General features: G+C 44.0%; 1 protein-coding gene across 2 annotated transcripts in view; it reads right to left on the bottom strand.

Moving 5' to 3' along the window:
* The window catches only part of Mtmr10 (myotubularin related protein 10), a 55,099-nt gene extending 39,050 nt beyond the window's left edge, over positions 1 to 16,049 (bottom strand). Inside the window, exons 1-5 of one of the 2 annotated variants that reach the window (XM_006975839.4) lie at positions 15,805 to 16,049; positions 15,227 to 15,287; positions 4,683 to 4,819; positions 2,531 to 2,603; positions 1,435 to 1,577 (exon numbers count right to left, since the gene is read on the bottom strand). In XM_006975839.4, the coding sequence (XP_006975901.2) occupies positions 1,435 to 1,577; positions 2,531 to 2,603; positions 4,683 to 4,819; positions 15,227 to 15,287; positions 15,805 to 16,044 (654 nt within the window). In that variant the 5' untranslated portion in view covers positions 16,045 to 16,049. Of the gene's footprint in view, positions 1 to 1,434; positions 1,578 to 2,530; positions 2,604 to 4,682; positions 4,820 to 15,226; positions 15,288 to 15,804 lie in introns of those variants that run through there. The other variant, XM_076544237.1, reaches the window with a different exon arrangement.
* Positions 16,050 to 18,891: the final 2,842 nt, after the last annotated feature.

Here is an 18,891-nt window from a genome sequence, read left to right as displayed (position 1 = left end):
GTCCTGGTCCATGAGGACACTGGAGTCCTGGTCCATGAGGACACTGGAGTCCTGGTCCATGAGGACACTGTGAGTCCTGGTCCATGAGGACACTGTGAGTCCTGGTCCATGAGGACACTGGAGTCCTGGTCCATGAGGACACTGTGAGTCCTGGTCCATCAGGACACTGGAGTCCTGGTCCATCAGGACACTGGAGTCCTGGTCCATGAGGACACTGTGAGTCCTGGTCCATGAGGACACTGTGAGTCCTGGTCCATGAGGACACTGTGAGTCCTGGTCCATCAGGACACTGGAGTCCTGGTCCATGAGGACACTGTGAGTCCTGGTCCATCAGGACACTGTGAGTCCTGGTCCATCAGGACACTGTGAGTCCTGGACCATGAGGACACTGTGAGTCCTGGTCCATGAGGACACTGGAATCCTGGTCCATGAGGACACTCTGAGTCCTAGTCTGTTAGGACACTGTGAGTCCTGGTCCATGAGGACACTGTGAGTCCTGGTCCATGAGGACACTCTGAGTCCTAGTCTGTTAGGACACTGCTGCTCTGGTCCTGCTACAGGGGAGCAGGCTTTCTCCTGGGATTCTCATCACTTTCTGTATCTTATGCATCATAGCAGATGCATCCTACCAGCTTCATCCTACTGGCAAAGCTAAAACAAGGAACCAAAGAAATGGTTTCTGCTCTTGACTTTTACTGCGAGAGGAAATATTAAACATTCCCTGGAACTCAAGAAAGAAATAAGTCAATTAGAAAGTGTCTATCTTTGAGTTGCCTCTGGAGAGTAAAATTAATTCATGAGGGTCTCCTTAACCACTAATAATCACTGTCTCCCTTCTACAACTACATATTCACCCAATCCTTATGAGGTCAGAGCCTAGCTTTCACTTGGTTCACAAAGTTCTCTGGTACTAAACGCCTCACTAATTGCAATTACAGTAGATCTCCAACTTTTCAACATTTTTTTTTAACTAAGAAAGAAACTGGCTAGCATAGTCAAAAAGCAGAAAGTATGCTTATTTCTATATAAGTCTTTAATATTTTAGTAGCTGATAAAAATACATAGATCACTTTAAAGTAGCTATAAACTAAAACAAGAAAATAATTCCCTTAATATTCTTGGCTTTAGCTGTACTTAAAGAGACAGCTAATAACTTCCCCTAAAAACATCTGAGCAATTAAGAAATGTATGCAAGGCCTCCAGCAGGTAAAGGCGTTTCCAGCCAGGCCACGGGACTTGAGTTTTATCCTTGGGATTCACATGATGGAAGGAGACCCAACTACAGTAACTGGTCCTCTGACCGCCACGTGTGCTCATGCATACACATGCACCGTAAAGGAAATAACAATACATACATTTAAAAACAACTTCCACATAACTAAAAATAGTAAAATAGTATAGAATTCGGAACTAGATAACGCTTAACAGGATTACCTTTTTGGCACTTTCAGGACCCGATTCATCGAAGCGAAATCTGACAATTCGGAAATCTTTACAATAAATTATTAACTCCGTTGGGTTAAATTTCAGCTTCTGGTTGGGACCTAGGACTTTCTGCTTCCTCTTGTGGTCATTCACTTAGGAAGAAAACAAAGGGGGTGGGGAGAATGTGACAAAGTTCTGTTCTGTGCTCCTTAGCATTCTTAAACACCTTCCCAGCAGAGACCGCTGCTGAAGCAGACCCCATGGCCGGACGCTGCGTCCTGACTTTTCATATCTACCTGCAGCTCCTAGAACTGTGGAGGGTTAGCTGATGATTTTGGTGATATTTTAGAAGACCTTGCATTGATACATTTAATGATTGAATTTTTTTTTTTTTTTTTTTGGTTTTTTCGAGACAAGGTTTCTCTGTGTAGCTTTGCGCCTTTCCTGGAACTCGCTTTGGAGACCAGGCTGGCCTTGAACTCACAGAGATCCGCCTGCCTCTGCCTCCCGAGTGCTGGGATTTAAAGGCATGCGCCACCACTGCCCGGCTTTTTTTTTTTTTTTTTTTTGGTTTTTCCAGACAGGGTTTCTCTGTGTAGCTTTGCGCCTTTCCTGGAACTCACTTGGTAGCCCAGGCTGGCCTCGAACTCACAGAGATCCGCCTGGCTCTGCCTCCCGAGTGCTGGGACTAAAGACGTGCACCACCACCACCCAGCTATAATGATTGAATTTTTAATTAAAAAGAGACCATAATTTATAAATAAAAAAAAATCGTATCTTCATTTTATAAGGATTTCTTCACTTCTCTGTTTGTTGAGTTCTTGGGACTTAAAAGGTATAAATATAAAAGTAAGTTTACAGAAATAAAATTCCACCTCAAATATTTGGGACTATGGCCCTTCAAGGACTACTTCTGGGTTTCAGTCAGCTTCTAGAGCCCCATTACATTTCATGAAATAATCTCACTGTGCTTCCCAGGACAGCTTTCGGCTCCGGCACTCAAGAGACACTTCTGCCTCAGCCTCCCCAGGAGCTGAGGCTCCTCTAAGCCCAGCTATCACACGCAGCTTCAACATTTAGAGAGCACACGCAGAATACCGCATACCTGTGACGATCTGCTCGATACATGTCAAAGGGACATCATGTTCTCCAAGAAGAAGGTTTCTGTAATGGAATTTCTGAAATAAAAGATGATATTAATGTGAATTCTGTTCTCAACGACCTCGAAATGGTAGTAGCAAGCCTTACTTTTAATCTGGTAAGAAACTCAGTATACTATTGTCAAGGAACACAAACCTTTGCTGCACAGCAAGGGCCATCCATCCACAGAGAACAGCATCTCACAGCACACATTAGGAGGAAGTGGAGAGGGCACATGTACTTTGAGTTTTGAGACAGGGTTTCATGAGGTAGCCCAGGCTGACTTTTAACCCCTGAGAACTCTTTAGCCTCAACTACCTGTATGCAAGGATTACAGGCATAGGTTGCCACACCTACCGCCTCACTTTTATTCTAACAGAAGGAAATTAAAAAATATACCACAATGCTACTATAATATCTGAGAGATGTAATATGATCAATTCTTTATAGGCAAATAAGTGCATCCTAGCTCTAGATGAATTGGCCACAAGATAATAAAAGAAAGGGAGCTCTTAGGTCATCAGATTTTAGTGAGTAAAATCATATTTGATTTTTATAAGAGAGTTAGTGTGGGAAGTGACTATCTAGAACATAATGATGACTAAAATTTTTTTGTTTGTTTTGTTTAGAGATAGGAGCTGGCTCAGGTTCACCTTAAAACTGTGATTCTCCTGCCTCAGTTTCCCATGTACACAACCTCAGAAAAGGATTTGGGGCTGGGGATGTAGGTAGGAGTCTTGGGTTTGATAGCTAGCACCAAATAATATTCTGGCAAGGTGGAACACATCTGTAATTCCAGGATTCAGGAGGTGGAGGCAAGAGGATCGGAACTCCATTATCAACTACACATGGAGTGTGAAGCCAGCCAGGGGTACATGAGACCCTGTAGAAGGACAGTAGTGGGCAGAGAGAAGAAAGAGAAAGTGGTAGAGAAGGCTTTGGATGAGCATCAGTCCACTGTTTACGCCTCCTGGAAAACACTTCCTGATCATGTCCAAACTGAAACACAGCTGTCAGCAAGGCACTGCTCTATCACTGGACCTGGATTTAAGGTTTCTCCTGCTCAGTGAAGTCTGGGGCCAGAGAGCATTCATGAAGCCAAAGACAACCGGAAAACTCAAGTCCATATCAGAAGAGCTTGTCTCCCTGCATATCAAACATTGCTAGTACCTTAAATTTAGTCTAAGGATAATTCAGAAGATTAATACATACAAGAATATACAGAAAATACTGGAAAATTAGTGAATGACTACATGAAATAAAACATGCTTACACACAAATCACTCAAAGAAATGCTTGGGTTATTAAAGAAACATTTAGTCAATATTTTTTCACTCCTAACTATACACTAGAAAGTAGAATTCAAGTTTCTGGAAAAAGCTAATTAGTTAGAAAATAAACAAATAAATCAGTAAAATGTTCAACATTTGTAATATTATATGCCAAATAACTGAATTTTTCTCTTTATGTTTAGTCAAAAAGAACATTTGTTTTTAGAAACACATTTCTAAAAGTGGAGGAAAAGAAATAACTCCCTTAGTGAAAAGGACATATCACCAGGAATCCCAGAGGATAAATGAAGGAGAGTACGTAAAATCATCTCAGCCTAGTGTGAAGTGTAATCAAGTTCTTGGGAGGCAGAGGCAGGAAGGTCAAGAGTTCAAAGCCAACCTGAGCTACACAGTGAGACTCTGGAATGGGAATGTAGCTCAACAGCAAAACATGTTCAAAGACCCTAGTCTGATCTCTAATACTACACCATAAGAAAACAAACCCAAAATCACAAAACCCACTCTTTCTTGAGCAAGTTGTGACATTCTCCTTCACTATATTTTGATTTTTTTAAATTATTTTTGTTAGTTCTTTGAGACTTTTGTACAATGTATTTTGATCATATTCATCCTCCCTGACTCTTCCCAGATCCATCATTCCTTACCTACCCACACAAATTTATGTCCTCTTGTTAAATCTATCAGCACCATTTTTATAGAGTATATTTTCAACATTAATGATTCATTGATAATTTTTCACAATTTTCCACCTCTCTTATTTATATAACAATACATTCCACTTAGAGTTAAAGTCTTAACAAAACTAAACAGTACATAAATAAATACCTGCAATGGCATTGGGTCATCTGTAATAAAGGAGATTTTGAAGTTACTGCATATCAACTTTCCCCACAAATCATACTGGCTTGTGTCTGTTGCGATGCATTTTCTCACAAAATTGACTTCATTTACAACAATTTCTCCTAGGGAAAAAAAAATCACAGTGAGCTACAAATATACCAAACAAACCTCCAAACCACTGTGTGACCTTACTGGAGGACCTCATGACTGGTGACATCTGAAACAATCGTGAAGAGGAGCTGCCACTGGTTGCTGGCATTTGTGGGTACTGGGAGTGCTTTGTGTCCTTAATGGGTATGGTACAGAATGAGACTCCAAAAGCTCTGGGGTCTGAGCTGACTGACCCAGAAAGGCTGGCCCCAGCCTGGGGCTTTGCTTCTGCTTTAGTGTCTCCAGTTCACTAGGCCCACAGGTGTTTCTGAGAAATCTGTGATGGAGCATCTGTGTTCTGCTAAGATGTGACATGCACTAACAATCATGTCTGATCATTTTGTAAGGGATGAGAACCAGAATCCAGTTTTATCTGCTTTAAAGTATACTCCATAAAACCTTTGCACTCAAACTGAAATAAACAATAAAACTTTAAAATAAAATTTGCGTTAAAAGGGAAAATTGGAAAAACAAATATTAGAAACCCAAACGAGACCTCTCTTCATGCCTTTGAAAGGGGCAATTTCTTGAAAAGGAATTGAAAACTTGATCATCATGTTAAGAGCTACAGTGAGATTAGACAAGGCACATTTCTAAGTGTCGATGGCAGAAAAGCCAGGATACTTACACCTCCTGTTACCAGAAAACTGTTCTCACAGTGATGGCTATACCTGCTTGCTGACGATCCCCAAACACCTAATTCCTGAAGAATGGAACTTCAGTTTTAACACAATCCTCTAACAAAAATGTTAATAATAAATTTGAGTGATGATGAATAAATTTTGCTCAAAGCTCTTAAAAATTCATGAGGCTAATTTTAAGAGCAACCCCTAATATTTACTTGAGGATTTAATTCATATGCTCATGTCAACTTCCTGGCTCAAATCACTTGAGAAAATTTCCATCCTGAATACAAGCCTCCTTCACATGGCGTAAGGCCCTGAATGCCAAGTCCTGCTCAGCTGTCTTCCTCGCCCTCCCGCTCTACCCACAATGGCCTTCTATGAATCCCTTTATATACCACACTGCTTCCATTTATGGGTCTTTGGACATGCTCCTCTGTCTTGGAAGACTCTTTCTTTCAGACAGCGGCTGCACTCAAGAATGCTTTAAAACAATCTCCCTGCCTGAATTAAATCCCCCTCATCACAGCACCGTAGACTTGTAATTCCAGTGTTCATCACATCTACAACTGGATCACATGTTTACTTTTTAAGTTAATGCTTGCCTCGCAGCCAGGAGTGTACATCCAATGGTGGTAGAAAACAGACGTTTTGTTCAGTGCTGAAACTTTAGTGCATAGAACAGTACCTAGTACATGCTAGGTGCATGCATACTAAGACAGTGCTGAATAAAGGAATGAAACCAACTCGATGCCCCTGGTTTACTGAAAAGGAATAAAACCAGTGACCCGAGTGGCTAAGCAAAAGCAAATTACTTACAGGCAGCTCACGAAGTTACATGTGGTGCTGTAGCCCAGTACTTAGCAGGCCAAGGCAGAAGGACCCAGAGTACATGACCAGCCAAGTACACAGTGAAACTGTCCCTAAAAAGCAACAGCTGGGTACGTAACTCAGTGTTAGAGCATGTACAAAGTAAAGTCCCCAGGTTAGACCAACAACAAAACAAACCAACTTTATTTCTCTAGGAAGCCCAATGTTCTCTAGCTTAGTTTTCCATGTGAGTAGGTGAAATTCCCAAGAGAAAACCAGCAGCAGCATAACTCAGGCTGCTCTGAACAGTGCTGAAACCAGTCATTCATCTGGTCTGCAGCCAGCCGAGTTGAAAGGTGAGGACTGTTTGGGTACGCAAAGGCAGACTGTAATCACAGAACTGCCACAGCTGTCCCTCCACATACAGAGAACAGTATCATCTGGGATTGGTGACTTCTCAGTGCTTGTCCTGACTGATTCTTTAGACAGTCTACATGAGAGACGGGCAGATGTTTTCTCTACTACCGAGAAAAGGGACTTGGCACCAAAAAGGTTAAATCACTTTCATACTCTTAAGACTTTAAAAACAGAAATAAATGTAAAACTTCTCAAGTGTCCCTCAGCACCCATGGGGGATTAGTCCCCGACCCTGTGGATGCTAACGTCCCTTATATACACGGCGGGGCATTGCACACAACTTAGCCACAGTCTTGAAAGCCTCTCCGATGGCCTGAAGTACCTAAGACAATGTCAGTGCTGTGTACTGCACAGTACTGCTTAGGGATAAGGACAGGGACAAAACTGTGCATGTTCAGTCCCATGACTTTAGAAGAGTTGCCATCAAGAGTTGGCTGGTCCACGGATGTGGAACCCAGCCACAACAGCCTTCTGTCCTTGTTTCTACATGCTTTCATAAATGTAAATGTGTTGTAGTGACACAGAACGAGTATCAACATTGAATTAAAGATTCACAGTGCTGCTCCTAAGTGCATTCTAGTGAGAAACAAATGAAATTACCTACAGTTCCTTCCACAGAGAGCTTACCAACTGCCTTATCGCAGTCTAGGTTACTGAACAGTCAACCTCTGTCCCCTTAGTTCTCTATAAGACTAAAGTACCTGAACTAATTATTTCCACTACAGACAGAAAATACCTTCCTGTACTATAACCCAGACCTTCTGCTTAACCTCATATTGCACCACCCCCAACCAATTTATCTGAAATAGGACTCTCAAAACAGTGTTACAGAAAGGCAAGAGCTGCATCATTCATGATTCAGTCGCACTTGTATGTATATATGTCACACTCAAATGAAACGCACCTAAAAACAAGCAAGTCAAGCCACACTGTAGGACTTCCTGAGAAGGGGTAGAGGCAACCATGGTAAGAAAAGGATAAAGAGTTGCAGGACTAGGACACTGCGACTGTGTGAGTACCATCTGCCAATTTATCTCTATCTCCATCTCTGTCTGTCTGTCTGTCTGTCTGTGTATCTATCTACCTACCTACCTAGCTGTCTATCTCTTATCTACCTACATACCTAGCTGTCTATCTCTTACCTACCTACATACCTAGCTGTCTATCTCTTACCTACCTACATATCTACCTACCTAGCTGTCTCTTACCTACCTACATACCTACCTACCTACCTAGCTGTCTATCTCTTACCTACCTACCTACCTACCTAGCTGTCTATCTCTTACCTACCTACCTATCGCTCCCCATCCCCACAGCAGCCCTTCTCTAGCTCTTAGACTCTCACCAATGCAGTCAGGAATAAAACACCCACCCCTCGAATTTAGTGAGGCTGAGACAAAGGGGGTGGGATGCATATGATGGCTCCATGGAACGGTAAACCACAGCCCCTGGGCTACACAGAGATCTTGCTTCTTTTTGTAAATAAAATTTTAACCTTGTGCTGCTTTTGGCTGCTTCACAGAACAAAGGCAAAACTGAGTACTTCTACATAGACCTCGCCCACAACACCTACAACATTTACTGTATGGCATTTGACACAAAAGTTCCCTGGCCCCAGCATCACAAATGACTTCTTAGAAATGACAACTGTTGAATTACCTTAACCCAAGCTTAGATGTGTTTAGGCGTTCTTGTCTGAAGGCAGGTAACTATGCAATACTGCAGTAGTGTGGGGGCCCAGGGGCCCAGGGGGCCCGCTCAGTGGCTAGGATGAACACGGAAAACCTGCTTCAGAAAACGTGTCCATCAAAGTCAAGACTACTCTCACCCATGAGCTGCAGCACTCAACAGAAATGTTGTCTGCTCACTCAACAGTGGTCTGCTCCTAACATTTCAAAGGAGGGAAGAGGTGTTCTAAGTTGCTTCATAAAAACAGCCTTGCTTAAAACAGAAAAAAAGAGTATGCACAGCAATCTCTTCCCACATAGGCTTATGAAGAGTAGTGATGCAAAAAGTGTATTTTCTTCTTTACACTTAAATTAGTGGCCCTTTGGAGTGTAATGTTTTTATTTATCTCCAAGGTATTCTTTATAATAAAGTAAAAAAATAAAATTAGTAATCTTGAAGGAGAAACTCGTATTAAAAGCTGTAGAACTCCAGAGGCCATGGACTTTCCTGGAGACCACTCCCATACTGGTTCTGTAACTGTAACGAGAGGTGGTGTCCTAGGGAGGCTCACACTGGCTCACATCACTTCTCCAACTCCCTACTCAGCAAGCTCCGCCATACCAAGCGCTTTCCAGAGCAGCACTTTGGGGAGTAACAGAGAGTGCCCATGACAAGCAGGCAGGCAGGGAACTGGCTTCAATGTGGAACAAGCAAAGGCAGCCCAGCAAAACTTGGCAAACCAGGAGCTAGCTGAGAGCTCCTACCGAAGCAAGAGGGAACCAAGAAAGCACTGAAAGGTGTTCTCAAAACTCTTCTACCTGGAAGGACAAATGAAAAAAGAAATGGAAAGAGAATGGTCTCCAAATGGTATAGGGAGGGAAAATTTTAATCTCCAAGGAGGAAAAAGATCATACATGTTATCTTTAATGCCTCATGGAATTATTTAGTCAATATATGTTTGGTAAATAGAAATAAATTTTCCCATAAATTTCAGTTTGGAAAATAGTCCAGAGCAAAATCTTCTGTAATTCAACACATGGCTTGAAACGGGTACCATTCTCCAGTTGACCCTATATGGGAAGGCTTCCCTGGACATGGGGCCTGTAGCACTCCAGAACAGTACGGGGTAAGCTGTCACCAGTTATTCACCCTAACTTTACAAGTTGTAAATGTGTGACGCTGCTGCTGCTGGTGACTGTGCAGGTCACACACAGCACAACAGAAGCCCGTCATCCAAGCACCACATCCAGTGAGTGCTGCCCACGTGGAGCAGGACCGTGGCTACGGTGCAGGTCTGGGGAAAGGACCAGAGTGAAACAACAAACAGAAAGGTTGTGACAGTACAGAATGTGACAAATGCGACAGTGACGAAGACCCAAATAATGAGTGAAGTGTCTGGGAGGCAGTGATTGAAGGAAACGTTAGTACTGGGAAGCACACAAGTTAGTACCGTGGAGTGTTAGCAAATCTACAGTAAAGACTTGGGAGTTTATCCTGCCTTAAGTGGGAGTTTACTTAAGAAGTTCGGAAGCTTCTCAGCACCAGTGGAAAGACTGAGGTGAGCAGCTAGCATCACGCTGGCTGAGGTGCTGTAGCAGGAGCATAAGAAATGCACAACTGCAACATTGCGAAGGCTCCAGGGGACGCCCCAGCCTAATGCTGAAGTAGTGCAGTTGGTGACACCCTTCCCGAGTCCAAGGGCATGTTACCAGTCCTTTGATCTTCGAAAACAGTGGGTCTATGAATTAAAATACTACAGAGTCAGTCTAAACCATCTAGGAAGCCATCTTCAAACGGGTATTACAGGAGCTCTTTAAAAAACAGTTTTGTTTTCGGTTTGGCCAGCGAGCGATTTACAACCCAACCGAGGCTATGAGACGCAGCGTGAGGCAGAAGACAAGAACAACATACAAATGGTACAAACAATGAATGCACAGCATAAGTGAAGACAGCCCCACACCGATGCTGCTGTCCTTTCCAGACGGCCTGTGGATGGATACGTCCCCGATCTGCCCACAAGAGACCTGATAATTAGGGCATTCTCTAGCTGACCTCTATAACTGGAGTGCTGTTGGTTTTATACTTGGGAAGGGGAAGAATGAACTGAGCTGACGCAGGGCTTCCAGAACAGTGGCCCGGGCTTAGCTGACACTCTAAATTCAGAGGACAAACATTTCCTGAGAAAGCTTTTGCTGACACTCCTTGATGAGCCCCAAATCGGACTTGGGTGACCATGCTGAGCCCTTACAGCCTTTGTCCTCCTCCACCACAGCACTTCCCCCAGGAAACTGAAATTGTGTAAGGGCAGAACCCTACCCCCACCCTTCCCCAAACAAAAAACAAAACAAAAAACCTCTGCCACGCAACAGCAACACCGGGCATTCCATACCTGTGGAACAAAGCAATCCGTTATAGTTAGTCATAGCATTTCAATCTTCTCCCTCCTGCCTCCAGGATCCTTAAAAAGATCCTGCCTAAGGGGGGGAAGAGAGCAAAGGTCATCTAGCCCTACTCACAACAAACCCTGCATCCCAATCACAAAGGTGCTGGCATCCTACCAGTCACTCCTCAGCAAGGCCAGCCACAGGAAATCCCTACCTCTTAAGACATTCCATTTTCTGGCAGCTGAAATTGAAAGTTCTTCCTCACGCTGGGTCAAAGCCTGTCACAGTTGTGAAAAAAGCAGGGCCAAAGACATGGCTCTTTTCATCCCACCTAAGTGGGATCTCTTGACTGACAGTTAATCCGCCCTCCACAGTTTCAAAGCACACATCTGTATGTGAGAGTCACCAGCGTAGCTACGTGGGCCATGACGCAGGCCGGCCTTGCAACACTGGGTGACCTCCTTGATTCTGCTGGTTCCCTCACCTGTCAGACAGATTCGTACCTTGCTTGACAGGACTGCTGTGAGGATTGACCTAAAAGGTACCTCAGCCAAGGATGTGAGCTCGGATGTCAGAAGCATGCCAGGAACCAGGGTAGCAACAAGGAAACTCTGAGCTTTGTGTGTCAGCTGGACATCAAGGACGAAAACAACCCAGAGGCTAACACCGCCATTCTATCTCATTCTATGCCTTCAGTGTTCTCCGACCTTTGGCACAGGTTTTCTGGAGGTGAAGGGCAGGGGGTACCACCAAATGCTTTTCTTAGTATGAACCCAGACATATCTGGAAGCAGTGCTGTGCTGTTCACATGTTCACAGTTCATACTATGGCTGGGTAGAGTTGTGTTACAACAACTTGTCAAAAGGAGGACACCTAGACAAACAAGTAACCGATAATCTCTGCATGGTGATCACTAAAGTGTACTACAATCAACTCAACCTGTGCTTTCCAGTTTACATTCCAAACATGTCTACACATTAAAAAAATAAAAAATTAGGGGACCAAAGTAGAGTTCCTAACTTTATATTGTGACAACTTAAATTTTTTTACTTAGCAAAAGAATATATCCTAAATCAAAGAAGCTAGGAGATGACATCAACACAACAATGTTTAAATCAAGCAAGTTCAACATTATGAAAGAAAGTGTCCATCTTCCTGACTTTCCCTTTGACCACAGCCCAGCACAAAACACTTCAGGCTGAGCACAATGGACCACAGTGCCAGCTGTGGGGAGGCTGAGGCCAGGGGATCATTGAACCCAAGGGTTTGAAACCAGCCTGGACAATACTGTTTCAAGCAATCATTTAAACATATAAATAAATCACCCCAAACATCACCCAGGCCCTGCCTGGAATTTGGGAAACACTTATCAGATCACAATCTTTTACAGGTAGCAAGAGACCCCTCAGAGCCCTGTTGGGATCCAGATTCACTATGCTTCAAGAACCTTCCGCTTCTACACAAAGCCTAGTACCCAGGAGTTCCTCATATGCTCACGTAATAAAGATATATACAGTTACACACTATTTTCTAAAAGCATGAAGTGAGTGACATCTATACAATATAATGCTAAGAAAACAGGATTCACATAATGAGCTAATGACAAAGAGAATGGTAACTAAGCTAACACGGTACGTCACTCCAATTATAGGCTCAGAGGCAATTCTCTTGAGATGTATAGCATGAAACAGCAGCATTTCTCTTGCTCCTAAGTCCAGAAGCTGGTCTGTCTACACACATGCATGCCTAAGGTAACAGTCTAGGCAGGGTGGGGTCCTTCAGGTCAATCATTCACTCAGTGACAGCACAGTGTCACACTGCAGGCACCATGTAAGATATCAGGATCACAAAGCTAAATTTGATACAATCCCCATCTCCAAGAGCTTCATGAACCAGGAAAGTTGAAAATTACTGACATAAACCAGAATCTGAATTAAATTACTAGTCATTTTCTTCAATTTTTCCTTACTTAATAAATGATGGGCATCATTTCAAACTTAGCATTAAGGCCTAACAGAGCACATGATAAAGGCACACAAGTAAACAATTGATTTTGTGTTCTAATTTTCATCTGCTTATTGAATCAAAAGTTCAAACCTCGGGCAACTGAAGTAGGATATCCTTGGAGTTAAGGCAGTAAGCCAAAACATAGCCGTGCAATACTATATCACCGGACAATCACTTCTTGTTCTGTGCGCCTGGGCAAAGAAAGCCACAGGTGACCTGGACAGATTTTCTCTTGCCCACTGACTGCAATGAAGGCCAGAACTGTATTAGCCTCAGTAAAAGTACTATCCTAGCTTAGGTCTCTATGGTTGCTCATTCATTGTCATTTTCGTTGTGGTGAGGAACAAACCCAGCGCCTTGCACATATTAAGCATGCACACAATCCACCATGAGCTACAACCCTCACTACTCTAGGTTGTCAGATAACAATACTTCCTCCTTGTTTTCCAGATGACATGTGTAGAGTACCATGTTGTGGGCAGAAGACGGACAGCATGGGTGCCTGCAGGAATCACAGAGTGGACTTTAGAGTTAAGGCAGGAAAAGGGGACCACAATGGGATGCTCAGCCCGAGCACAACTTCAAAGAGCATGGAAAAGTGGAACAAGAGGATAAAAACAGGAGAGGTTAGGCAAGGGGCAAGACTCTACCATTCAGGATCAGCTCGGTGTTCGGCAGGGGTAAGTGAGGAGCAAAGAGAAACTGGACCTCAGAGTTACCATGCATGCAAGTGTGGGGTTTGGAGGTGACATGAGCTTTCCTGCAAGAAAAACTAATAGAGGTCAGGAAGTTTCTTAACGGGCAATTAAACAGAAGGCAGTGTTATTTCTAGAAAAAGAATACTACTCACAATCAGAAACTGTTGTTAAAATCTTCCCAAGAAAACGATTATTTTTTTTTTATTTTAAAGACTAATTCTTCACTAAGAAAATTCAGCCATATTCATACTCACTGACACTTTTCCTAAGCATATCTTACATTTAAAAGCTAATTTTAAAAGACAAGGCATGAGCATTTGTAGCTAAGATTACATTGTTTTTAGTGTCAAAGCACAGAGTTGAGGAAGAGGAGATCAGTTGTTTGAGAACCAGACCAGTTCAAAGTAAAAACAAAGTTCAACAGCTCACAGGCACTCAGTCAGCACGAATACTGTTCTCCTTGCTGTTTTTAAAATGCCTACAGTGGCGAATACCAACAGAGAGCACGCACAGGGAGCAAGGGTCACTCGGTACTTGTACTGCTCACTCTCTGGGAGAGCAGAAAGGGTTCATTAGTCAACACTGAGTGAAAGACACTAATACAATCCAGAAAAACAGAACTCTAATGAAAATAAGAGTTGGCATCTACTGTACAGAACCAAAGGTTGACGTGTTAATTGCTTATCCCTATTTACTACTTTTTTAAAGTTTCCACATTTGTTAAGTTGCTTATTTTACTTATTTAAGTAATGATTCTGGGGTTTCTTTTCTGACATAACAAACTGGTATTTGATTATAGTTTAAGATAGGCCTTCCTACCTGTCTGGTTATTTGCCCCAAATATCTTATTAAACAACGGATTTTTCTTTAGTTATTTGTGTAATTGTTATATAATTCAAAATAATAATCAAGTAATAGTTTTTCAAAAGTAAAACTGTTCCCTATGAATCCCTACTTCTATTTCTAAGGTCCTTCATCTCGGGCAAATTGTTCTCAACAAGTCTTTCTCAACCCAAGGATAACCCTAAGAGGCACACATGCACCCCTACGCCTCCCCCCCCCCCCACACACACTCCCTCACACACACAAACTTAGATAGGGCAATGCCTGGAGACATTGTGGTTGTGCTGAAGACATGACAGCTAGTTAGCAGGAGATGGGGTGCCACTGGCACAGAACCGATACAGGGCCAAAGAGGTAGGGATGGCTGTCAGCTCAGGACACAGCTCTTCACACAATCAAGAATTGCCCAGCCAGAAAGGTCAATAGTGCCTCTACTGGGAAACAAAGTTTTAAACTGGAAAAAAAAAAAAAAGGAAATTGGCACGCAGTTGACAACTTCAAAAAACAATTACAGAGTAACCCAACGTCTGCTAAGCTTTGTCATACACAGACATGCTTTTCATACTGTCATAACACATTAAAATGATGATCTGATTATCAATTACGAATTCATGAGGTGCTAACACATATGTAGGGCAAGAAGTACTTTCACTACCCAAACAACTAGATACGTCTTTAAATGAACAGTTCAGAAGGAGGCAGGAAAGAAAATGAGGTAGCTATGCTCTTGAATGTCTTCTGGGGTACTTTGAACTTTCTGAGACAAACATCAATTATGTCCAGCCAGCTCTTTCTCTTCTCACTTCTAAAGTTGTTTTTTGTTTTTTTTTAAACTGGTGAATGTTTAAAATAATAGAAAGGGGACGTTAACCACACAACACTGTTCCGTACAATATCAGTCCAAAACACATTAGAATTCTGCAGTTTACCTGGCAAAAGGACTGGCTCCAGTTTTTTAATCTTCGGTTCGGAACCGATCTTATCGTCGGTCTGAAATACATGAACAAAATAAAGCAAAATCCAAATGCCGCCCTCTCGTGAGACACTAAGGCAAATTTTCTAAGTGATGACACACGAGACAGACATATAGCTCCTACTTAAAACTCTCTCCCGTCCAGATTTGAGATCGTCTTCAGATCTACTCATGATCGACTTGAGAGTCTGACAACAAACACCTTTAAAACAGCGCAAGCCGCTTCCAGGAGTTCACAACTAACTAGACAGGTAAGCTCGGCTAGGTGTCCACGGCGCTGCAACCATCTGGCAGTCACAGCGGGGTCTGCGGCCAACCCCGAAGAAGAAGAAGAAGAAAAGACACGCAGCTCGGGACGGTCTCTAAGGTCCCGTCCCACGGCAGGACTAGGGACCGACCGCAGGCAGGACTTCGGCCAGAGAATGGCCGCCGCGGAGCTCTACAAGTTTGCACCGCGCCCGTGGCTCCCGGGAGGCGCGCTTCCCCGCGCCCGCGTCCAGGTCCCGGGCGGCCCGCGGAGCGGCGAGCGCTTACCTGGGGCGGCGGCAGGAGGTAGGACCTGAAGCTGGGTCTGGGCGGCTTGAGGGAGAACATGGTGCCGCTGCCTGGGCGCCCCGGCCCTGTGGCCGGCCAGACGCCTCCGGGATCAACCTTCCCGGTGCAACTGCCCAGGCGGGGTCTGCGGCCCGCCCCGCCGGGCGGACTGACGGGCCCGGGACCGACGCGGCCCAGGGTCCGCCCGCGGTGGGCGGGGCCGGTCAGAGCCACGCCCATCCCCGGAAGCGGCGCGGGGAGCTCGGGCCCAAGCTCCCCGCCTCTAGGCCGTGCTGTCGCGGAGCGCGACGCGGGTGCCGGGCGCCGCCGGGCCCCGAGAGGCCATCTTGAGAGCACGCTCCTACGGAGGCTCGCAGGGGTCACGGCCGCCTTCACCGGCCTCCTGCGGACTCGCTTGGTTCGGGCGGTCGCGCGAAGCCGCTGTGGACTGTGGTGTGCACTGTAGCCGCTGTCCCCGACCCCAGTTCTCAGGAGTCTCTCATCCGCGATAGCTGCTGCCTGTTAATCTTCCCTCCTGAGCTACTTTCTAGCATCGTTTTCTTGTTTGTTTGTTTGTTTGTTTGTTTTAAAGCAGGAGAATTGCAGGCTGGGGAAAAGACCTCTGGTAACCCGAAGCCTCAGGGTACCAGGTGTCTGCGCGTTGAGGGGTCCTCCTTCTGGAGGGCCCAAAGATTTAGGCATCGTCACAGACCTGGTTGCCAGAGTAGAACTCAAAGACGCAAGGGAGGCTTCCAGTTGACCTAACCACTGGTTTCCTTGACGTGCAGATTTGGCCTGTGCTGGGTGGCCGGGACAGATGATATTGGCTGGCACAGCAGAATCCTTAATTTAATTTACTGATTTTATTCTTCTCGTTAAACTTTAAGTGAAAAAAGATATTAAGCAAGTTGTCCCCGCCCCTTTCTTTTCCATCCTCATATAGAAAGATGCTATTGAACTGATAAGCCATCAGAAGCCCAGGGAGAGAAGATGCCAGTGCAATGTAGATTGGATTGTAGAAATGAGAATCTGCCCCAAAGTTGCAAAGAGCAGCCCAACTTCAGCATTGTGCAGGTTATTTCTAGACTTAACCATGCTTCTGAACTGAAGTAGCCGTTGGTAGGAGAGAGCCAGTGGTATTCCATGCCATTATACTTTGGAAAATAAAGCCCCGACCCAGCATTTTATCCCGAATGTCACAGGGAAACTGATGTGGCCCCAGAAATCAGTCACCGTGCTGACAAATGTGCCGATTTCCTGTGTGTGTGTGTGTGTGTGTGTGTGTGTGTGTGTGTGTGTGTTCAAGAAGTAGAGATCCAAAGAGTTGCTCTCCCACTTATCTTTCTTGCTGATCATTTAGTCACACCTGATTGTGATGAATTACTCCTGTGAAAAACCACTAGTGCGCATTCAGTTTTTATGACTATTCTGTTACTTCCCTACATGAAATGGACTTAACCCCCTAATAGTCTTCAAACACTTGTGCCATTTTTCTGGGTTTTGTTGTTCTTATTTTCTTAGGGTCTATGACTTTAATATGCATGTCAACAAAATTTAAAAAATGGGAAAACTCCAGATTTGTTATTGGTTTAACAGTAATTTTTGTGGATAATTTTTTCAGTAACATATTCTGGATATTTAGTTGTATTAGCCCACATAGGCACCATAACAAAATATTAAATGATCTGGCCTGTTGCTCCTGTCTTGCTCCAGGCACCCTGGTCTAGACAACAAAAATGTATTATTTATCACAATTACGGAGTCAGAGAAGCACAAGATCAAGGCTCTGTCAAAATGATTTTGAGTTTCTCTCCCCCTTTCTTTTTCTTGCTATACTAGACACTGAACTGAATCGAGGGCTTTCTATGTACTTAGCAAGTGCCCTGCTTGAACACTAGCCCCAACCCCTTTGAACCACTGAACACTAGCCCCAACCCCTTTATTTTGAGATAGGGTTTTACTGAGTTGCTGGCCTTGAATTTAGGCTCTTCCTGCCTCAGCCTCCCTGTAGTAGATGGGATTACAGCCCTTGCTACCAGTCCAATAGGGCTCTCAGCATCGCTAGCCGATAGCTTCCTTCTTGCTGTGTTCTCACATGGTGGGTCTTTCTTCTTAAAACACTGGGCCTATCTGATTAACACCACAGCTTTTTGTCTCAATGGTCCTGTCTCTAGGTCCAGTCTCATTAGGCATCATTGGTTCAGACTGTGTGTTTGGGGGGTGCTGGAAGCCAGTCTGTTGCTGGGTTTTGCAGCCTCTGATTCTGACCTTGACTACTGCATGTTTGGTGTATTAGACCACCCCCTTCTTTTGGCTTTCGTGTCTCTGTTTAAGCTGTTTGTTAATTTCACATCTGTTTCCAAAGTTGGTTTTCTACTATAGGAAACACTGGCATCCCCGAGAGATAGCTTTCTTTTCCTTGACAGAAAAAAAGAAGAAAGAAAACAAAGAGCTAACTTTTCCTGAATACCTACTGAGTGCTGGATACTCTGTTCCATTTAGTCACTCATTCAATCAATTCACAGATTTTTATTGAGTGCCAGCTTTGTATTGGGCCTGAATCAGGACTTGAAAGAGGCCGATGTTCTTTACGTTCATGACATTTTCACTATGAGTAGAAAAAAAAAAATTAATAGATAACATATAACATGGTTTAAAGGTACTGTAAAGAAAATTAAGAATGGGAGAGAGGTAACTGTATTTATTAAGCTTTAGGTCAAATCGGGAAGGCATTACTACATAGACCACATCTGAGCAGAGACTGAAGAGAGTAGGGGAGGTGAAAAGCAGAAGGAAGAGTTTTGGGGCAGAGGTCAGCAGCATAAGTACCCTGAAGTAAGACCCTCGGAGTAAGTATTTGAGGCCAGGATCCTGAAGCAACCTAATCCCATAGAAGAGGAGGTTGGAGGGAAGCGACAGGTCAGGTGACAGTTTCTGAAAGTTGGCAACCGAGCTGAGCCGAGAAGTGAGTGACCTGACTTACAGTTTGAAGCAGCCACTGCTGTAGTGGCAGGGTGTGGGAGACAAGTTGGGGACTGTAATAACAGTGTAGATAAAAGTAGGAGACATTGGTAGCTGTGGATTTAG

The sequence above is a fragment of the Peromyscus maniculatus genome, chromosome 1 (assembly GCF_049852395.1).
Source record: "Peromyscus maniculatus bairdii isolate BWxNUB_F1_BW_parent chromosome 1, HU_Pman_BW_mat_3.1, whole genome shotgun sequence".
In the NCBI taxonomy this organism is placed as follows: Eukaryota; Metazoa; Chordata; class Mammalia; order Rodentia; family Cricetidae; genus Peromyscus; species Peromyscus maniculatus.
Note: the sequence above shows the minus strand (reverse complement) of the source record. Positions and strands in the feature narration are given on the sequence as shown.